At 41.2% G+C, this 23,705-nt stretch overlaps 1 protein-coding gene across 10 annotated transcripts in view; it reads left to right on the top strand.

Annotated features, from left to right (window-relative positions):
• LOC129460740 (centrosomal protein of 76 kDa) overlaps window positions 1-23,705 on the top strand; it is a 269,467-nt gene that overhangs the window by 232,520 nt on the left and 13,242 nt on the right. For 6 of the 10 annotated variants that reach the window (XM_055239053.2, XM_055239047.2, XM_063641292.1 and 3 more), the window contains 4 exons: window positions 2,779-2,951; window positions 17,561-17,651; window positions 19,054-19,196; window positions 22,491-22,664. In XM_055239053.2, coding sequence (XP_055095028.1) covers window positions 2,779-2,951; window positions 17,561-17,651; window positions 19,054-19,196; window positions 22,491-22,664 — 581 coding nt within the window. The remainder of the gene's footprint in view (window positions 1-2,778; window positions 2,952-17,560; window positions 17,652-19,053; window positions 19,197-22,490; window positions 22,665-23,705) is intronic. The other 4 variants (XM_055239056.2, XM_055239070.2, XM_055239059.2 and 1 more) reach the window with 1 other exon arrangement.

Below are 23,705 nucleotides of genomic sequence, written 5' to 3'. Positions count from 1 at the left end.
CATATGCCATCTTTATGATTTTCTGCCAGCCTTAAGTGCCCTGGTACTATTAAAAATTTTTAATCTGCCATAAACAACTTTAAACATTTCTTAAGCAATAAAATCATGGGTCTTAAAATACAGTATTTTTTTCTGCAGCAAAAAAATAGAGTATTTATTTATTTATTTATTTATTTATTTTGCAGCACATTAAAAAAATATGGGCCTGGTGCGGTGTCTCATGCCTGTAATCCCAGCACTTTGGGAGGCTGAGGCAGGCGGATCACAAGGTCAGGAGATCAAGACCATCCTGGCCAACATGACGAAACCCCGACTCTACCAAAAACACAAAAAAATTAGCTGGGCATGGTGGCACGTGCCTGTAGTCCCGGCTACTCAGGAGACTAAGGCAGGAGAATCGCTTGAACCCAGGAGGCAGAGGTTACAGTGAGCTGAGATCGTGCCACTGCACCCCAGCCTAGTGACAAAGCGAGACTGTCTCAAATAATAAATAACCGCCAAAACTATTTGAGTGTTCCTCTGTACAGTGGTATGCATACAGTGCTGTTCTTAGGGAAACTCTGTCGATTGGAAATGTGGGGCCAGCATGAGAAACTGGTTGTGTTTCTCTTATTATGATAACTCCAATTATAGTAATTAGAAAGTGACCTGCTGCCAGGTCAATGGTGGGAGCCTCTGTGAGAACGTGGCTAGGAAAGGTGGAAGATGTGTGTGTTTGAAATACTTGTGCTTTCTCCCAGAAAATTCCCACAAAATGTCAACAATTCTATTTCTCATTATATCTCCTTTTAGAAGATTCCTACAAAATATCAACAATTCTATTTCTCTTATCTTGTTATTGAAAGATTTATTTTAAGATTTTTACCTTTATAATTTGTATAAAAACTCGCTGCTTTTTTCCTTTTGTCCCTTTCAGCACTCCCCACCACCATCACCAATTATTTATTTGTTCTAGCTATTTAATGCCTGGGAAGGTAACAATAAAAGAAATGCATGTGTTGTCAAGTTCTCAATTAAAAATTTTATGTAAAAAGATAATTAATGGACAGCTGTTCTTCCTTCTTTCCTTTCCTCCTCCCTTCTCTTTCCCTTTTTTCTTTTTCTTTTCCTTCCATTATTTCCAGCTTGTTCAGACCCTTCAAAAATGAGCAGAAATTATAAATATTAAATAGGATATATATCATTTGTAATAAGAAATAATTTACATGGTTTTTATAAATAATGTCAGGGAAAGCTGCACTAGAACACACTTATATACCGAATGTTTCCTGGAGCTCTACCTCTTATACTTAAGGTGTGTAAATATTACTTGCTGGGGGGGAAACATCCTACTGTAAACAGCACATTCTTGGGTGGGGGGTGGGGGTTGTTCTTTTTTTTGAGACACAGTCTCGCTTTGATTCTCCTGCCTCAGCCTCTCAAGTAGCTGGGATTACAGGCGTCCACCACCACGCCTGGTTAATTTTTGTATTTTTAGTGGAGACGGGGTCTCACCATGTTGGTCAGGCTGGTCTCAAACTCCTGACCTCAATTGATCCTCCTGGCTCGGCCTCCCAAAGTGCTGGGATTACAGGCATGAGCCACCATGCCAGGCCACATTCTTGTGTTTTATAGTAACCTCAGTTACAGTGCTTTCCCCTCTAAAAGAGCATCAGTCAGTCTTTTTCACTTTAGTACTTAGCATGCCCTTTGCCCCACGTACAGCAGCCTCACAGACTGTCCACATGCAAAGAGCAGTCGAGTGTGCTGGTCTATAAATTACATCATGCGGTAACTGCTCTTTTTCACTTCTAAATACACCAATTTTATAGTTACTAAATTTAGCCCATTTTTAACTCTTCATTTGAAATACTGAAGAAAAGTAGTTCCATTTGCCTTGGAGGATTCCAGGCTATGGTACCAAAAAGCAGGCCATCAGAGTCAGTACTGACAAAGACTCATGGATCAGCTGTGGCATGACACCATGGTGCCACTGTGGCCGAATCCATCTGAGCCTTAGTTTATTTATTTACCAATAGAGATCAAAATCAGTATCAATAATTGCTAACATTTATTGTTCACTGCCTGTACTAGGCACAGAATTTTATATGCAATTATTAACCTGTTTAATGCTCACAACAAGCCCACGTCTGTTAGTATCCTCATTTTACAGACGAAAGGAGATGAGATAGCAGTAGAGACCCAAACCATCCCCATCACACCACACTATGGACTGCTTCATTGTCTGTCATTTGTTGTATTGACATCTCATCCAAATTTGAGCTCTTAATAATATAAATCAGACTCATCAGAGGAAATGTATCCCAGACTTTTTGTGTTCACATTAAATATGTTTATATGAATATAGATTATTAGCCATTTTTATTTTTAAACCAAAACTTTTTCAGATCTTACAGCCATGTGTCTGGTAAGGCTTTGTGTGTGTCCTCTCTTCATCCATACATCACTGGATCCTTAGAGGCTGTGAAGTAAACTAGCTTCGCTCAGCCCCAGTTTCTTCATCTGGAAAATAAACAAGTTGGAGTCAGTTATCTGTAGGATTCCTTTTAAGTCTAAATTCTAATCTACAAGTATGAATATGTAATTATTCATTTTAAAGTTTCCTTTAATTGAATTTGACAGTTAATATCCAACCAGAAAAAGTTTTCTATACATAGGCAAGGTGTTACTGAATCAAGCCTCTGTATTTTTGTATGAAATGCTCTGTTACCTGATATGCTTCCAACACAGATAACCTTTCTTGGCTCAAGAAAAGGTAAGCTTTTGCTTTTTTACCAGATGTGACTACCCCTAAATCTACAAAGAATCTTGTGGAGTCATCTATGGTGAACGGAGGTTTGACATCACAAACAAAAGAAAATGGGTTAAGTACTGCACAGCAGGTGCCTGCACAGCGGAAGAAGCTCCTCAAAGCCCCAACTCTGGCCGAACTGGACAGCTCTGAGTCTGAGGTGAGGCCCCAGTTCACCCAGCTTGACTCCAAGATGAGGGTGCTTAATGCTTTCTGACCCAGTTTACTGATTATCTTGCTTCAGTTGATGCTTAATCTCTTCCCATTTTTCAACCAATAAAGCTAGGATTAAAATTAATTTGGTTTGCAGGAAATTAAATAGTAGATTACTTTCTATTAGTAAAGACCAATATAGTGGCTGTAATTTATAGAACACTAAAATTTTTGTCAGGCATGTTAGCTCACGTCTATAATCCCAGCACTTTGGTAGGCCAAGGCAGGAGTATCTCTGAGCCCAGGAGTTTGAGACCAGCCTGGGCAACATAGCAAGACCCTGTCTCTACAAAAAATTAAAAAATTAGCCACATGCAGTAGCGCATACCTCTGGTCCCAGCTAGTTGGAAGGCTAAGGCAGGAGGATTCCTTGAGCCCAGGAGTTCGAGTCTGCAGTGAGCTGTGATTGCGCCACTGCATTCCAGCCTGGGCAACAGAGTGAGACTCTGTCTCAAAAATAAAAAAGAAAAGAAAAAGAACAAAAATACATACACACACACACACACACACACACACACACACACACGTAGTCTTAAATTATAAGTAGGGTTAAAACAAGTCAACAGTTTTCCAACTTATATTACCTTAATATCTTCCCGTTTGTTTGGGGAACAAAAAAATAAAGTTAAGGAAAACATTTTGCATAGATTCTTCTCCTTCTAAAATCCACACACACATACACACACTCATACTTAGGATTATTCTTTCTGTAATAGTAATACCAACAGACAAAACTCCAAAAAAGAAAATTCTAATAGTATTCTCCAGATTTCATCATCCACCTACTGCTCTTTGTGGAGGGGGAAAGATCTCGTATCCTTCCTGATATCAACATCCACCTATATGCTAATGCTTCCCACATCCATCTCAAGCCCCCATCTGCGATGTCAGTATTGTATATGTCATTGCCTGCTGAGTCTCCACTGCCCTTCCTCAAAATCAACTTAGGTAAAATGAAATTCTCTTCTTCCCTCCCTTCTCCCTCACCCACTTGCCAAATCAAACACACATACCTACCCTAGCTACATATGCATGCACACACACACACACACACTCTAGCTACACACACACATACACACCCTAGCTTCACACACACACCCTAGCTACACGCACACATGCGCGCACACATATTCTAGCTTCATACACACCTCCCCTAGCTACACATGCGTGCGTGCACACACCCTAGCTACACACACACATACACACCCCAGCTTCACACGCTAGCTACACACGTGCACATACACACACCTGTGTGCATGCACACATACCCCCTAGCTTCTCATCTTCTGCTTGCTATCCTAGTTGCTGGCTCCATCCAAGGTAGAATCTGAGGAATTATTCTTTAATTCTCCTCTCATCGGTCTCCACCCCATTCCAAGCAATACCAATAATAATTTTGCTACTAAAGGTTTTTCAAACACTAATAACAATAAGAAATATTCGTATTAACTAACGTCAGTTGGTCTCTCTTTCTCACTGTCTCTTCAGTCTATCTGACTTTTCTTCTTGGCTCCCCAAATTCCATCTTGCACTCACTGCTCTTTGTAACTCCTGCTTAAAACTTTCGGAAGGCTCCCTGGCACTTACAGAATAAAATTTGCATCCCCTGTTCACACGCCTGCAGACACTTCTGGTCTAATGTCACACCTTCCCTGTCTCTGGTTTATGCCTCAGCCACGCACAGCTGTTCACTCTTCCTGCACAGCCCATCGGTGCTCAGCTTGGTGCTTAGCTGTGTCTGCGGTCTGCCCCTCCCGTCCTTGTCAGAGTCAGCATGGCCTCGCTTTGTCTTAGGAAGTCTCCTGGATACCATTAGCCTGCCAGGACCCCTTCTCTGTGATTCTATCATAACCCACTCATCCCTCTGTTTCACTGGAACACTTTAACACCCTGTCACGTAATTATTCACTTATTTCTCTGTCCCACCAGAGTACATGTTCCCTGAGAGGAGGAACCATGCTGAATTTACTTTATATCACCAGTTTCTAACACTCAGTAGACACTCAAATATTTAGATAAATTCATACTAACCTATAAGAACAGTGATTTACATTTTAAAAGCATCTAGCTCAGATATCTAGATAGAGCTCCAATTCGGTAGCCACTCCCACATGTGGCTATTTAAATTTAAGTTATATTAAAATCAAATAAATGAAGAACTCAGTTTCTCAGTCATGACACTCAAGGGCCCAGGAACCTCTGTGACCATGGCTACACAGATCATAGTCCCTTCACAGAGAGTTTGGTTGGGTGGCACCAATCTGCAGCTGCCAGGAACTACCTTCCTGCACCCCCACAGGCCTACTTTTAACTCCTTTTCTAGTCCTCTTTCATTACCTCATGAGGTAAGACTACACCGCAAGGCATGGTCAGATAAATTTGCAGCCTCTATAACCTTCTTTGTGGTCCTCTTTTTGAAGATAAAGTGGTAATGCCCCAAATCCACATCTTGAGATGATTTGCTAGGCACGCTCTTCTTAATCAAAGACAGGCCATTTTCATCAGTTAGAACAGGAAGCAAGCAATAAATTGCCAGAAAGAGAAATGTGAGATCTGGATTCCAGCTACCTCTGACTTTTGTCACTAGCTACTGGTTTAAATCTGGATGAGTCATAGTTCTTAAGTCAGTGGTGGTAGAAATCTCAAAGATTTATGGAACAGAGTGAATGATCTTAGACAAGGGTATGGAAATAAGCATATTCCTCTCTTCCTCTTCAATCTAAAATTTATGTTTTTAAGTATAAGGGAAGAGCAAAGGTATTAAATGTGGGAATGCCTTGTGTTCCTTTTTAAATATATATATAATTCCTTTTTTATATATATATATATTTAGAAGTTTTGAAATTCTTTTATATATATATATATATATTTTTTTTTTTTTTTTTTTTTTTTTTTTTTTTTTTTGAGACAGAGTCTCGCTCTGCCACCCAGGCTGTAGTACAATGGCCCAATCTCTGCTCACTGCAAACTCGACCTCCCAGGTTCAAGCGGTTCTCCTGTCTCAGCCTCCCGAGTAACTGGGATTACAGGTGCCTGCCACCATGCCCAGCTAATTTTTTTATATTTTTATTAGAGATGGGGTTTCACCACGTTGGCTAGGCTGGTCTCAAACTCCTGACCTCAAGTGATCCACCTGCCTCAGCCTCCCAAAGAGCTGAGATTACAGGCGTGACCACCACGCCCAGCCGAAAACTTCTAAATGTATTCGTATGTTAACATTTAGAAAACACAGATAAACCAAAGTCTTTATTGTTAATCAACTGTTTCAAGTTTTAGGTTTATATTAATCAAAGTTTTAATAAACTTTCTATTGATGAGACAGTAGTTCTCTTTAACCGTGGTAGACGAATTGTGTTTATTCTAAAACACTCTATTAACATTAGCTAATTTCAGATCATCAACTGGTTAAAGCCAGCTCAGAAGAAGCTCTGTGCTAAAGCCATTTAATGAACTGACATTTATATAGGCGTGAATGAACACCTGGAAACTCCAACTGTGTTTCCTTACAGTGTGAATTAGTAAAGACAGTTCTCTATGTGGCACCTGCCCTAGGCCCGCTCAGGGTATATGGACTGGGTGCTGGAATGGACACTTGATCTTGCCAGCCATCAGCATATTCTCCCTTTGATGAGAGGAGCTGATTCTGTGATCTCTAGGTCTCTTCCAGTTCCAAAACATGGTAGTTTTGCTCCAGAAGCATGAAACTGGAAAAGATGTTGAGGAATTCTATCTATTCCTAAACCAAGATTGACTTACCTCTGGTCATATTTGCTGTCTTACAGATGGCCACAAATACGGAGACTGTTAAATACACCCCATATCACATTACAGGGTTTTTTTTTTCGTTCACATTTTATAGTAATTTTTTGTTCCTTACTTTTTAGTGCATTTTTAAACTCTTCTATTCTTTTCACCAACTTCTTTTTTTTTCCCAGTACCACTCCATTTTTTCCAGCCAAATATTTATTGAATACCTTCAGTAAGTAGTAAAGGTATAGAGAGAAATATGATGGTCTCTGCCCTCCTCTTGTTTATAATTTAAATAGAATATAAAAAACATACCTAAGAATCATTCCAAGTGCTTAGTGAGCACAGTGTCTTCCAGACACTGTCTTAGGGTATGTAGAATGTGACTGGACACTACAGAAGTCCAGAGATGGCAGAGGTCAGTTCAGTGAGTGAGTAAACACCACAGGGACTGAAAAGGCTGGAGAAGCCACATGGAAGAGTAGTAGGACTTAGGTTTTAGAATGAGTATAAAAGATGGCAGAGGGCGTTCCATTTTGTTGTGGGATGTGAGCCAGGCTGTGCCACAGCATGTTGATGTATTTCTCCCGTGCCTTCGCAAGAGCAGAAATGCAGTCTTACTCAAACCTCTGCTCCTTACTGCATGTCTGGCATCTAGTGACTCTGCTGACTTGTCTAGTGAATTCCTGGCTGACGTTGCACCATGAGCAAAGACCAAGTGAAGACTCAGGGCTGTAGACAGTAGAGAACAAAGGGCAGTCTCAAAAAGGTTGACTTTATTCTTTTTCTTCCTGCCTCTCAGTTGTATAACCTACTTCCCCATTTTCCCTCTCTTCCTCAAATTTAATGGCTGGCTTCCAAACATGTTTTTTGGGGGGTCTTTTTGAGATGGAGCCTCACTCCATCGCCAAGGCTGGAACACAGCGGAGCGACCTCTGCTCACTGCATCCTCCGCCTCCCAGGTTCAAGCAATTCTGCTTCAGCCTCCCGAGTAGCTGGGATTACAGGTGCCCACCACCACACTTGGCTAATTTTTGTATTATTAGTAGAGACAGGTTTTCACCATGTTGGCCAGACTGGTCTCGAACTTCTGACCTCAGGTGAACTGCCCACCTCGGCCTCCCAAAGTGCTGGGATTACAAGCATGAGCCACTGCACCTGGGCCCAAACATGTTTTTAAGTGCCAAAACTTTATCTTCATACCAGACTTACACAGAAGTACAGTGTCAATCAGCTAGAAATGGAGATGGGGACTAGACCTTCCCCACCCACCATCCCCCACCCTTCCCATCCTTCAGGGCCTCCTGAAGGCTTCATAGAGCAATGTGAAATTTCTTTTCCATTCCAAGAGGGAGTGGCCCACTGCTGAGTCAGTACCCAGCTGGCACTGAACTCAGTAGTGGAGTCCACTTGCCTCTGCTGCCCCTTGCATGAGCCTCTTTGCCCACCCTCTGTAATGAAGCCCACAAAACAATTGAAGGAGACACCAGAACTTCCCCTTGAAGAGAAGCAGTGACACTTCCAACTGTAAACTGAACACTTTATTCACTCTTGATATAGGAAATGCTGTCACGTGTATGTAAATTTCACCTGTTAACTTATCAAGACTCATTCTAGCAATGTTTTTGGTTTTTGTGGGGTTTTTTTGGTTTGTTTGTTTTACATTTTAATAAATGCTTTCTAGCCACCATAATACCTACTATATGGTAAACTGTATATATACGTGATCTTATTTAATCTCCTTTTCCATAGAAGCTCCATATTCTTTTAAGAGATATCTTCTACCATTCCACGATATCACCTGTGCTCCCCTGCAGAGTTTTCATTTGATGACATTATCCACCAGAAATTTCTTACCACCCATTGCTGTCTTTGGGGGTTAACTTAAATGTGGGTCCAAATTATCACACAGAACAGTTTACTGCTTAAATAACCGTTATTTAGTTCTGAATTTCTTTGTAATCAGTTAATATATAATTGTAGATCAAATACTCATGAAATTAGAATGATGTTAATTATTTACATTATCTATTACAAACTCAACTGTTCTATATAAAAAGAAAAAACTCCTTAATTCTTTTAAGAACAAAGACACTGACTTGCTTTTTAATTAACAAAATATGAGCAATTTCCATTTGATTAAATGTCCTTTTCCAACATGATGCCTGATAGCTGTGTGGTGTTCCACAGTAATAACCTACTGTATTTTATTTACTCAGTCCTCTATTTTTTAACATTTAGGCTGTTTCCAGTTTTCTACCATTATAAAGAGCAACACTATGTGAACATTGTTATATTTTTGCTTTTGTTTCTTTCTCAATTTTTTTTTTTTTTTGCCAGAACTGAATTTTCTGGGTGAAAGAATGCACATTTGTGTAGCTTTTGATACATATTGCTAAGTGCCTTAAAGAAAGCTATAATGAGCCAGGTGGTTGGCACACAGCTATAATCCCAGCACTCTGGGAGGCCAAGCCAGTCAGATAGTTCGAGATCAGGAGTTTGAGGCCAGCCTGAGCAACATAGCAAGACCCCCATCTCTACAAAAAAATTTGGCTGGGCATGGTGACTCACGCCTGTAATCCCAGTACTTTGGGAGGCCAAGGTGAGTGGATCACTTGAGTTCAGGAGTTCAAGACCAGCCTGGCCAACATGGCAAAACCCCATCTCTACTAAAAATACAAAAAATAGCCAGGCTTGTGGTGCATGCCTGTAATCCCAGCTACTTGGGAGACTGAGGCAGGAGAATTGCTTGAACCCGGGAGGTGGAGGTTGCAGTGAGCCAAGGTCACGCCACTGCACTGCAGCCTGGGCGACAGAGTGAGACTTCATTTGGTGCCCACCTGTAGTCCTAGCTACTGGAAGGCTGAGACAGGAGGATCACTTGAGCCCAGGAGTTCAAGGCTGGTGAGCTATAATCATTGCCACTGCACTCCAGCCTGGGTGACAGAGCAAGTCCCCCCCCCAAAAAAAGACCAACCACAGTGACTCACACCTGTAATCCCAGCACTTTGAGAGGCTGAGGCAGGTGGATCACTTGAGCCCAGGAGTTCAAGACCAGCCTGGGCAACATGGCAAAACCCCACTTTTACTAAAAATACAAGAACTTAGTCTGGCATGGTGGCACATCCCTGTAATTGCAGCTACTTGGGAGGCTGAGGTGGGAGGATCACCTAAGCCCAGGAGGTCAAGGCTGCAGTGAGCTGTGATTGTACCACTACACTCCAGCCTGGGTGGTGGAGTAAGACCCTGTCTCAAAAACAAAACAAAACAAAACAAAACAAAACAAAACACTGGGCATGGTGTCGCTATAATGGTTATTTTGTATTGAGCTAACCCTGTGTTAGACTTTCATTGTTGCTGGGGTTTTTAGTTGTTTGTTTTTATTTTTTTATAGAGACAGGGGTCTTGAACTCCCAGTCTCAAGCATTCCTCTTGCCTCAGCCTCCCAAAGTGCTAGGATTACAGGCATGAGCCACCATGCCCAGCCTCTGTTAGACTTTAGATATAAATCAGTTTGTCTTCACAAAGACCATAGATAGCAGCTATGATCCTTGTATAAAAGATAAGAAAACTGGCCATGCATGATAGCTCCCACCTATAATCCCAGCACTTTGGGAGGCCAAGGCGGGCAGATCACTTGAGGTCAGGCGTTCAAGACCAGCCTGGCCAACATGGCAAAACCCCATCTCTACTAAAAAGAAAAAAATTAGCCCGGTGTGGTGGTGCACACCTGTAATCCCAGCTACTCGGGAGGCTGAGGCATGGGAATCACTTGAACTCCAGAGGTGGAGGTTGCAGTGAGCCAAGATTGTGTCATTGCACTCCAACAGGGGTGACAGAGCAAGACTGTCTCCAAAAAAAGAAGAAGATAAGAGAACAGGCACATGAAATTGTTGCCTAAGTTCAAAGAGTTAGTAAATGATAAAGTTAGATTTGAAACCCAAGTCTGTCTAACTCTGAAGTCCATGTATCTCATGAACTTGCTAGTATTCTCATGGTACATGAGAATGCCTGAATTAAAGAAAAGAACAAAGGCTGGGCTTGGTGGCTCACACCTGTAATCCCAGCACTGGGAGGCCGAGGCGGACGGATCACTTAAAGCCAGAAGTTCAAGACCAGCCTGGCCAACATAGTGAAACCCCATCTCTACTAAAAATACAAAAATTAGCTAGGCATGGTGGTGCATGGTTGTAATCCCAGCTCTTTGGGAGGCTGAGACATGAGAATCTCTTGAAGAGCAAGACTCTAGTGTCCAAAAAAAAAATGAAACCAGTATTTTTTTAACTGGAAGGGGCCTTAGAAATTTTGTCCAGCATCATTACTTTTCATTGAGAAAACTGAGCCCCTAGCCAGGTAGAAACTGAGTTAGAAAAGCCATACAGTGTTTTAGTCACAGATCCCCTATAAAATTAGACCCCCCACACCCAGACCTTCTTTCCATCACTCTTTTTTTCAGTTCCTGGAAACCTAACTTCAGTGTCTCTTGTTATCTTTAATAACCTTTGCAAGCCTATCTTGGTAACTTTTTTTTTTTTTTTTACTGAAAGATGAGTTTTGATTGTAGCCATATCAAAGCTTCCAGTAGGAAAGCTAAGCAAAGGAGCTGTGTCTGAGCCCTCCTTGAACCTCTTTTCAGAAGGAGGAAGATTTCCATTCCTGTTAAGTGAGTTACGTGCCCAGACTGGCCCCTGAAACTATACTCTGGCAGTATTCGGCACCAGCGGACCCTGGAGCAAAGCAGCAGTGCGGGAGGCTTTCCTGCAGCCATGGTTCTGAGCTAGAGAAGCCCTAACTCAGTGAGGATCAGCCAGCCTCTGAGATCAGACGAAAAACACAAGCAGATTTCGGGAAGCAGGCCAGGCAGTAGAAGAGACTGATGTTCTAGAAATGTCAGAGACCCATCAGAATTCCCCAGATAAGCAAAAAGTGATTAGGCAGTTGGAATAGACACGAGAGGATACGCAGCAAACAGGAGTCTGTACACACACATGCATGTACCCACACATATGCACACACGTGTGTACTCACACACCCTTCTCTCAGGAGATCTGACTGTTAAAAGTTCCCTGGCTCTCCTTCTGAGTGTCTAAGTTACCCAAGATAGGCTAGCAGAGGTTAGTGTGATTCCTCTGGGGCAAGAACTAATCCTGGAGAAGATTCGTTTTAAGCAATCAGAAAATTGTGTGCAGCTGCCTGTTGTGGGTATTCAGGGACAGTGGGCCATTAACACTTCTGGGGCAGCAAAGTAAAATTTAAAACAATTCTTTATATCTGTAACATTTCAGTATATTGTATGTGCATTGGTACATGTAATCAAGGTACATCAGATTCTAATGTCAAACCTTAGTTATTTCCTTTTTGCAAAAGCATTTTTAAAAAATTAATATACTGGCCACACATGGTGGCCAGTATAGGATTATGTCTGTAATCCTAGTACTTTTGGAGGCCAAGGCAGGAGGATCACTTGAGGCTAAGGAGTTTGAGACCAGCCTGGGCAACATAGCAAGACCCTGTCTCTACAACAAATGTTTTTTAAAAGTTAGCTGGGCATGGTGGTACATGTCTGTAGTCCCAGCTACTTGGAAGGTGGAGATGGGAAGATCACTTGAGCCCTGGAGGTCAAGGCTGCAGTGAGCCATGATTGCACAACTGCACTCCAGCCTGGGCAACAGAGTGAGAACCTGTCTCTAATTAACTAGTTAATTAATGAACATAAAAACTGAATATATTATGTGGTTTTCTTGTGTTATTTTTAAATCTTGAGTATATGCTTTTTAAATAGAGAATGCACCCTGTGAGTGCCAAAATCTAGTACTCCAAATGTGCTTACTTTTGCCTCAGTTGCATCTATAAGAGTCTCATGAGATCTCGTAAAGTGTGTATGTGTGTATATATAATTATATTATATTATATTATATATATAAATATATAATATATAATGTATATTATATATACTATATATAAATATATAGTATATACAAATATATACTATATAATATATTATACTATATAATATATAATATATACTATATATACAGTATATTATATACTATATATAATATATACTATGTATACTATAGAATATATATTATATATACTATAGAATATATACTATAGTATATATTATATATGTAGTATATATTATATATACTATAGTATATATAATTTATATATATAAAGAGTAAGCATGAAATGAAAGTATTCAGCATTATTAGGATTTTAAAAAATCAGAATGTGGCTGGGCGTAGTGACTCACATCTGTAATCCCAGCACTTTGGGAGTGCAAGGCAGGAGGATCACTTGAGGTCAGGAGTTTGAGAACAGGCTGGCCAACATGGCAAAACACCATCTTTACTAAAAATATATATATAAATTAGCCAGGCATGGTGACGCTTGCCAATAATCCCAGCTACTTGGGAGGCTGAGGCAGGAGAATCGCTTGAACCCAAGAGGTGGAAATTGCAGTGATCTGACATCACACCACTGCACTCCAGCCTGGGTGAATGAGCAAGACTTGGTCTCAAAATAATAATAATAAATAAAAAGATTTTAAAAATCAAAATGTTACCTTTAAATTCACCTAAACTGAAATGTTAATTTCCCTAGAACCGTATCTGCAAATTTTTAGTGTTACTTTAAAAGGGAGATTCAGGAAAGACTTTCTTAGACTTTTATTTTCGAGACAGGGTCTCACTCTGTCACTCAGGCCACAGTGCAGTGGTGCGAACACAGCTCATTGCAGCCTCGACCTCTTGGTCTCAGGGGATCTCCTGTCTCAGCCTCCCAAGTAGCTAGGACCATAGGCGTGCACCACCACACCTGGCTATTTTTTTATTATTATTTTTTGTAGAGACGAACTCTCACCTTGTTGCTTAGGCTAGTCTCAAACTCCTGGGCTTAAGCGATCCTCTGGCCTCAGCCTCCCAAAGTGCTGGGAATGCAGGGGCGAACTACTGTGCCTGGCAGGAAAGACACTTAGTTTTGATTTACATTTTTGACCTGGAGAGGACTATAAAGAATATTTCACCCAACCACATTTTCTAGATAAAAAAGATTCTGAGAAATGCTGAGTTATGCACCCAGGTTCTTCTGACTGATTAGAGTGGAACTGGCTCATTTGGGCATAGTGAAGCCTCTTGATTAAGTTGCTTTGTTTCTTCAAAGGATTTTCAGGACCATCAAACATTGAGTAGTCATTTTAAAGATCAGATGCAGTGGTGGAAAAATCCAACTTTGAGATTTCATAGGACTTCACTGAGAATAAAGTCTGAATGAGAGAAAAGAGCCCCTTCCAGCCAAGCTTCCCTCTACTGCTCTCCATGTTTTGGAGCTCAATATGTACTTAAAAAGGACATGAAATATAAAGGAAACATGAGAGGACCACATCGCATGTATGGCTAGATGTTGCCATTCTTTGAGCTGAGTGGAAGTGTGGCCAGTGCTGGACTGCAGTAGTGTGCTCTGGCTCCACCTCTTCAGATACAGATTATTATGCTTTCTCATGTTTTCAGTTTTCTTTAGAATTTTAACATTTGTGGTCATAAAATTATTGATCTTTTTAATTTGCTTATAAAAGACTTCATTCTGACCGATTTACTTATTTATAGGCCACTTTTTCTCAGAGATAGTTTTCTTACAGAATTAAGTATGATATTTTCATTATACAGAATTTAACTCTAACTGGTTTCCACCCTGGAGTAAATAAACATGATCTAATTCTCCCTTAACACTAACAAAGGTAACAACGTATAAAATTAGACTTTAAAAATATTTCTTTTTTTTTTTTTTCCTTTTGAGATGGAGTTTCACTCTTCCTGACCAGGCTGGAGTGCAGTGGCAGTTTCATGATCTCAGCTCACCGCAACCTCCACCTCCCGGGTTCAAGTGATTCTCCTGCCTCAGCCTCCTGAGTAGCTGGGATTACTGGCGTGTGCCACCACACCCAGCTTATTTTGTATTTTTAGTAGAGACACAGTTTCTCCATGTTGGTCAGGCTGGTCTCCAACTCCTGACCTCGTGATCCGCCCACCTCAGCCTCCCAAAGTGCTGGGATTAGAGGCGTGAGCCACTGCGCCCAGCCGACTTTAAAAATATTTCTAGCGAAGGTGAGCTGAAGTGTGTGAGGCACAGAGATGGTTTCTGCTGTTTTAATCAGGGTAGCAGATAATTATTTGGGAAGTATTGTGTATGACTCCTCAGCAGATAATTACCTGGGAAGTACTGTATATGACTCCTTTGTTCCTTTTCCTAAGAGATACTCTCTGCTTTTATCTCTTTCTGACCTTCTGTAAACAGAAAAAGATTGTTCTAATTGCATGCTAGGTTTTTTGGAGATTAGTATGACTGACCTACATCGTATCTGGGATAGAGGCTTTGCTTACAGTGCTTGATTTGGTCTTCATGATAAGTCCCAAAAGTGTGGAGGTCACTGTTTAAACCTTTTTTGGTTTTTTTGGTTTTTGTTTTTTGAGACAGAGTCTTGCTCTGTCGTCCAGGCTGGAGTGCAGTGGCGCGATCCTGGCTCACTGCAACCTCCGCCTCCCGGGTTCAAGTGATTCTCATGCCTCAGCCTCCCAAGTAGCTGGGATTACGGGTGCCTGCCATCATCCAGCTAATTTTGGTATTTTTAGTAGAGACAGGATTTCACCATGTTGGCCAGGCTGGTCTCAAGCCCCTGACCTCAAGTCATCTGCCTGCCTTGGCCTCCCAAAGTGCTGGGATTACAGGCGTGAGCCACCTCGCCCAGCCTGGGTGCCCAGCCTCGCCCAGCCCACCCTTTTTTGTTTGAACTATGTGGTTTACATGGCCTTTTTTTTCCCCTTTTCTTTGACCAGACACTTTGTATTGTAGCTTACTTGAAACTAATGATTTCAGCAGTAGGTTTTAGGTGAGGCCAGTTTTTGGTGAACAGCGAATTCTTAAAAGTTACTTTATGCTGGGCTTAATACCTATGTGATGGGTTGATGGGTGCAGCAAACCACCATGGCACACGTTTACCTATGTAACAAACCCGCACATCCTGCACATGTATCCCAGAACTTAAAAATAAAACAAAAATTTTTTAAATTAAAAAATTTTAAGTCATTTTAGCTAAGAACATCAAAAAATTTTCACTATCTCACGTAGTCTTGAGTGAATATATTTGCCTAATTTTCTTTCTTTTGTATTTAAAAATGTCTGTAGGCTGGGCGTGGTGGCTCATGCCTGTAATCCCAGCACTTTGAGAGGCCGAGGTGGGCGGATCATTAGGTCAGGAGTTCAAGACCAGCCTGACCAACATGGTGAAACGCCATCTCTACACACAAAAAAAATACAAAAATTAGCCGGGCGTGGTGGCACTCACCTATAATTCCAGTTACTCAGGAGGCTGAGGCAGGAGAATCGTTTGAACCCAGGAGGCGGAGGTTGCAGTGAGCTGAGATTGTGCCACTGCACTCCAGCCTGGGCAACAGAGTGAGACTCCGTCTCAAAAATATATATATATCTATAGATACTAACTAGAAATTACGAGTAAATGTTTATCTCACATAGTATTTAGTAAATATTTCAGGAATAAATATTATACTTTATTTTTGTTTAGTCTAAAACAAGTTAGGATCTCTTCTCACTGGTAATAAGAATTTTAATTTTATTTGGCACGATGTAGACATTTTTCTTTTTCTTTTTCTTTTTTTTTTTTTCTGAGACGGAGTATCACTCTGTTACCCAGGCTGGAGTGCAGTGGCACGATCTCAGCTCACTACAACCGCTGCCTCCCCGGGTCAAGCGATTCTCCTGCCTCAGCCTCCCAAGTAGCTGGGACCTCAGGTGCGTGCCACCACGCCTGGCTCATTTTTATATTTTTAGTAGAGATGAGGTTTCACCATGCTGGCCAGGCTGATCTCAAACTCCTGACCCCGTCTTGGCCTCCCAAAGTGCTGGGATTATAGGTGCGAGCCACCGTACCTGGCCCACAATGTAGACATTTTTCTAGACTCATATGACATTTCATGAAATGTTTATTTTTTCATCCATTTATTCAACAAACACTCATTACTTACTAAGTGATGGGTTTGGTACTGGACATACATCAGTGAACAAGACAGACCCAGCATCTGCTCCCATGGGGCTCACAATGTATTACTTTTATAAATGTATTAAATGTTTCCCTAATAATATTAACCACTGTTTTTATTGTGTGCCAGGTAATGTGTTAAGCATTTTGAATGCATTACCTCATTTAATCTTTCCAATAACCCTATGGAAAAAGTGATATTAAATACCCTCTTTCACAATGAGGAAACTAAGATAAGAAACATGCTCAGGCCAGGTGCAGCGGCTCACACCTGTTACCCCAGCACTTTGAGAGGCTCAGGTGGGAGGATCGCTTGAGCTCAAGGCCAGCTGGGCAACTTAGGAAGACCCTGTCTCTACAAAAAATTTAAAAATTAGCTGGGTGTGGAAGTGCACACCTGTGATCCTGGCTATTGGAGTCTGAGGTGGGAGGATCACTTGGGCCCAGAAGGTAGAAGCTTCAGTGAGCCAAGATCACACCACTGCACTGCACCAGAGCAACAGAGTGAGACCCTGTCTCCAAAAAACAGAAAGAAGCATGCTCAGTTTCACATCACTCTAATCAGGGCAGAGCCAAGGCACAAACCCAGACCTGTCTTGTTTGAAACCCCTTCTAGTTTGTCTTCTGCTTGCCTTGAACCTTTGACATACTTTGGTGCCTCATGTTAAAATAACTGTTTAATAATAAAATGTTATTAAGTAGCACTAGAGCACAAATGTCTAAGAAGTGGATTTCTCCACCTGTACTTTGCTCAGGAAGAAACGCTGCACAAGTCGACCAGCAGCAGCAGCGTGTCTCCCTCTTTCCCTGAAGAGCCAGTCCTGGAGGCCGTGTCCACAAGGAAGAGTGAGTAGTTGTGGTGCTAAGAACTATAGTCGGATGTCTTACTACAAAACACACTTGACCTAGAGCAAAGATCCCAGAGCGCCCTGTGATCATTTGGGGTAGAAAGAACTAACTCAGGCATTTCCCTGATCGGGAGATGAAATACTTATTTTCCAAGGGTGGCATCATACCAGGCCTCGGGATCTTATGACAGAGCAGGCACATGTGTGTTTGTGAACAATAGTCATGGGAAATAGTATAAATCAGTTTTGTGTGTAGTGTTCTGTTTCGTTTTGTTTTAGATAGATTACCTCCTTGGCTAAATTTAAACCAGAAGCCCAACACAACCATATTTATTATCACTCCACCTGCCACCAACACACACCCATCTCCAAAAACCTGTGTAGATAGTGAAAACACCTTTATAACTCTTCAGGAGATAGATTCTGAACACAGATATCTAAAGTTAAGAGATTTCTAAAGGCTTTTAATAATCCTTTTCATTTACAAGAACATTATGAAGTATTAAAAATTATATATTGGCTTGATTTCTCATACACAAAAATTCTTTAAGTAGTGTTTTTATTATTTACACAGATTATATCAAAAACAGTAGGTACTGACTAGTTATCCACAGTTGGTATTTGGCCAGGCCTATTAAATATCATAGGGACCCAGTTGAATCACATAATGGATTTCTGTATCTTTTCTTGACTGTGGAAATTATATCTGTGTTTTCCTTTAGTGGTTTCTCATGGTGGAACAGTCTAAATAGATGGATCATATGTAACTTTGTGTTGACTCTCACTTTCCACACCCACTATATTGAAGCAGCTCTACTCTGTAGGTAGAGTAGGAGGAAGCACTAAATAAAACTCTGGCACCATAATTTATTTCTAATGTTCTCCTTATGTTTTCAAAATGTGAATCCAGAACCATTCAGACACTAAAGCATTCTCCTTTTAAACAGTCTTAAAATATTACTAGGCAGAGAAGGACAATGGTACAATATTAACATCAAAGCTGAAGCTTACTTTTTGCAGTTTAAATACAGTTTAATTTAAACCTAAGGACAAAATGTCTTGGTAAACATGTAGAAAGAAGGATTTTCCTTATTTTATCTTTAAAAAGGAGAATGTAAAAAGAGGTTACATTTGAGAATTGTGGTATGATTTGGGAATCTTTCTGGCTACACCTAACATTTTTCCTTTTTTCTTGCTATTTCTGTAGCAAGTTTACTTTGCAAAGATTCTTCTGTAACAGCCCTCAGAGTCTACTCCTAAGGATTACCATTAGCATCTTAAAATATCTCTCCAATGAAATAAATAATTCATTTTTGAATTACAGTGTTTGTCACAAATGTCAAAAGGTTTTGTGTTAGAAAATTCACAGTAAGTTTTATTTCATTTGGTTCAATCTTTAGAGCCTCCAAAATTCCTGCCCATATCATCAACACCCCAGCCAGAGAGACGCCAGCCGCCCCAGAGACGACATTCCATTGAAAAGGAAACGCCTACTAACGTGAGGCAGTTCCTGCCGCCTTCCAGGCAGAGTTCCCGCTCTCTTGTAAGTACAGGAAAGACTTCGTAGTAACTTAGGGACCAGCTAGAAGACCTAGAATCATTAGCTTTCTTATGAAGATGATAAGGAGAAAAAAAGTTGCAAAAGTTAGAATGAACTTTGAATAACTTACTTAATAGCTAAAGGAAACAAACAGCCAGGTGTGGTGGCTCGTGCCTATAATCCTAACACTTTGGGAGGCCAAGGTGGGAGGATTTCTTGACTCCAGGAGTTCAAGACCAGCCTGAGCAACATTGTGAGATCCCGTCTCTGCAAAAAAAAATAATAATAATTAGCCAAGTGTGGTAGTGCACACCTGTGGCCCCAGCTGCTTAAGAGGATGAGGTGAGAGGATCACTTGTGCCCAGGAGGTTAAGGCTGCAGTGAGCTATGACTACACCACTGCACTCTAGCCTGGGCAACAGAGTGACACCTTCTCCAAACTCTATCCATAACTTAAACGAAACTTGACCAGTGTTTGTTCATTTTGAGCTCTTTTTTTTTTTTCCAGAAAATTTATCAATGGTTGAAAGTATGGATTATTATTAAAGAAATGCTTTCTTTCTTTCAAAGGCTATTAATCCATTTAAAAATTGTTAAAAATTGACCAAAAAAACTCTTAGCAAAATGACTACAGTAGGTGATCTTATTGAGGCAGAAGTACAAGGTGAGGGAGAATTTTGATCCATTAACAACTACTGTACATTGTTTTCTAGTATGTTTTGTGATATTTGGGGCCAGTGGTGTTATTTTGGTTGAACTGGTTAACAGTTTTTGCTGTTTTCCAGAGACTTGCAGGTTCTTATAGTGGGTGCTCATTTCTCAGGACAGTGGGCAGCACACAAGGGTCTGCCAGGAGGAATTAATAGATCTCCCAGCCAACAGAGGTCTCCAAAGACTCTTTTGTAGCCCCACTTGGCTTCTGAAATATTTGTAGGCAAGACGCACCGCTGTAATTAACATTCTACCCACAGTCAAATATCTAATGTGTTTTCAAATATTCATGAATAAAAAATAATAGAATATATTGAATACGTAAGTCCATTTTTTAAGGCTGTGATTATTATTAGAGTTTCAATTAAAGTAATAACAGATGGGAGATAATGCGGTTATTGTGAAGGCAGGGATTTTGAACAGAGCTTAGAATGTTAATATTTGGTCATTCATCTCTATTCCAAAACAGTGCAATTAAAGAACTAATGATTTTACGGCAATTCCTGATAGGATTCTTCTAGCTCTGGAATAATCACCAAAACACAGCTATTTGATTAAATATAGCCTTGTCAGTGACTTACCAACAAGAAAACAGAACTCTGACCAGACAGATTCAAACTTAAAAATCTAAAGATTTGTTTTCATGTGAGTAAGTTATTGCTTTTACCAAAATATACAGCTATTATCACAACTTTAAAATATGTAAGAGGGGCCAGGCGCAGTGGCTCACACCTGTAATCCCAGCACTTTGGGAGGCCAAAGGAGGAGAATCGCCTGAGGCCAGAAGTTTGAGACCAGCCTGGGCAACTTAAGAAACGCCTGTCTGTACAAAATTTTTAATGAATAACTTAGTTAGATGTGGTGGCGCATGCCCGTAATCCCAGCTACTCAGGATGCTGCAGAGGGAAGATCCCTTGAGCCTAGGAGTTTGATGCCACAGTGAACTAAGAATGTGCCACTCCACTCCAGCGTAGGTGACACAGCAAGACCCTGTCTCTAAAAATATATATACACACATATGTGTATGTGTGTGTACATGTATACGTGTGTGTGTGTGTGTATACACCGGTTGTATACACACACACACACACACGTATACATGTATATAGGTAAGAGGGAACTTGTGGTTTTTTTAATAAGTCTAATCATTAGAGTATTCTCTTCTTCACTCAGCTTTTCCTAGAAGCCAGTCTATCATTCAGCTTGTAACTGGCCTTTATGTGATCATACAATGTCATTATTGAGGTTAGACTTAAAGTTTAAAATTATCAATGTAAAGGAACTATCAGCTTAGCTACAAAGTAGTTTCAGCTTATAATAGAAGTTATGCTGAGACCTTCAGCTGACCCCAAGGGCCCATGACCGTATCTGTTTCCTGTTAAAGCAGAGCTCTTAGTGTTGCGAGGTCAGGCTGTGCACTGTTTTTTTTGTGGAGCAGGAAGGAGAGCAAGATAAACTAACTTGCAATCACTGAGGAAGATGTCAGTGAGCAGGCAGTGGGAGAGCCACTCTGGTCAGCACTCAACAGTGGTCAGATTGAGGGCAGGGAGCAGAGTCCATGCAGGCCTCCAAGCACCAGCAGAGACAAAATGAAATGATCTTCCTTGCTAATAGCTTATCTTGGGAAATCCATAAAATCATACCTTGTAGTAATGCCCTATAGCTTGGTAAGTATTGTTTTTATAAGTGTAATTAATTTTAAAATGTAGCTGCATTTTAGAAAACAAAGAATCATTTTGTATTTGTAACTCCTCAACTGAAAATGGCAGGAATGTTTTTATTGTTGATAATTTTTTTTTTTTTGAGATGGAGTTTTGCTCTTGTTGCCCAGGCTGGAGTGCAATGGCTCAATCTCGGCTCACCACAACCTCTGCCTCCCTGATTGAAGCGATTCTCCTGCCTCAGCCTCCCAAGTAGTTGGGATTATAGGCATGTGCCACCACACCTGGCTAATTTTGTATTTTTAGCAGAGACGGGATTTCTCCATGTTGGTCAGGCTGATCTCGAACTCCTGACCTCAGGTGATCTGCCCGCCTCGGCCTCTCAAAGTGCTGGGATTATAGGCGTGAGCCACTGCGCCCGGCTGATAATTTTTATTTTTATTGTATCTCCCTCCCTTTTCTTGTGATGTTTAAAATGTAATTTTTTTCATCTTTTGGTCAAATAACTGAGGGCAAGTGCCTGTCCAGTCTAAAGGCATCTCGTGTTGGCAGTACCTTCCTGGGGCAGGTGCAAGTGGCTGCCTGGCACATGTCCCCATGCTTTCTCAGGCACAGTAACGAGTTGCCTCTGTCCTTAGTCACAACAAGCCCCATTGAGGAAACTCAGAGTGTTCACAGGACCCTAAACTAGAAAAATCCTTTCTGTGTGAACACTGACATTCTCCAGGAAGGACTTCGTGGTTTCATCACTGATTTATACATGTGGATGCAGATGTTGGCACGGACTGTACCAGCCTCATGGTGTTTTTTGTTTTGTTTTCCTCTTGTGATCTGTAATCACTATGTGTAGGTCACTTGTGTTCAGCATTATTTTCTCCTTTTCTTTTTCCCCTGCCATTTTCTTTTTCCCTTATCTGTTGTTCAGGTTCCTAGGATAACCGGTGTATGGCCAAGGACGCCTTTTCGACCACTTTTTTCTACCATACAAACAGCTTCTCTGCTCAGCTCTCATCCTTTTGAAGCAGCCATGTTTGGGGTAGCAGGGGCTATGTATTATCTGTGTGAGAGAGCTTTTACCAGCAGGTGGAAATCCTCAAAGGTTGGCCTCTTTCTGCTGGGTCTGGGATTATTTCATTCTCTGTATCTCTGACGGTGACACCTCAACTGTTGCGCTCTCTGAGAATTAACCGCTTAGATAGCACTTTGCTTCCAATCATTGATTCCACTCTTGTGCAGGATGCACCGATCATGCCGTGGTCTCAGTTGAGAGAGAAATAACTGGGAAAGGACAACAAACTCAAAATGCAGCATCTGATGAGAGGGACCTGTGGGTGTTTGTCTCCTCGGGTGACCTAATTGTATAGCAGAGTCAGTGCTGCCACCTTTCTCCGTGTGCAGCAGGCACTCTGAGCCCGTGGGGTGCATTCCTCCTAGGGCCTCCCCCCACCATCAGAAGAGTATTTGCTCACTCATTCTGTGAGCAGAGCAGCCTCCTGCCAGGCCAGGTAGCCATGGTGGACTCTGCCCACCCACAGACACCTGCACAACCAGGGCATGGGCTCAGGAAACCTGTGTGCTCCCATCACCTGTCATGAAGCTGTGTTATGACAACCAGGGTGTGTACGTTACTTCTCTGCAAAGAGAAATTTCAAGTTTCCTTTTTATTGATGTGGCTATTTTAAATAATTCTGCATTATATTACTGTTTTTTGAGAGTTTTTTTACACAGAATAATATATCATTATTTGAACCTTCACATTTCTAAGTGAAATAAAAAGCTCTAGGACCATATTGAAGCCTCTTCTGCCACCACGTAGCAGGTGCTCAGAGCAGCCTTTGTGCTACAGTAGGCAGGGCCTGGCTCTCTAAAGCCTTGGATTTACTAACCTTGTCCTTGACAGATGACCCCGCAGCTGGTTTCTTTGTTACTCTTTCTTAGTCATCTTGATATGGAAAGGAGACTCAGTGTAAATAAGACACAACACATTGCTTTCTCTGATCTTTGTCATGAAATGCAGGAAAAATCTCTGTCCTTTTTCCCGTTTTAGATGTGCTCTTGGGCAGCACATGGTCAGGTGCCAAGGTGGCTTTTTAACTCCTGTCACTCCTGCCTCTACTGAAGACCTGCTGGCATTTGATTA

This window comes from Symphalangus syndactylus, chromosome 1 (genome assembly GCF_028878055.3).
Source record: "Symphalangus syndactylus isolate Jambi chromosome 1, NHGRI_mSymSyn1-v2.1_pri, whole genome shotgun sequence".
In the NCBI taxonomy this organism is placed as follows: domain Eukaryota; kingdom Metazoa; phylum Chordata; class Mammalia; order Primates; family Hylobatidae; genus Symphalangus; species Symphalangus syndactylus.
Note: the sequence above shows the minus strand (reverse complement) of the source record. Positions and strands in the feature narration are given on the sequence as shown.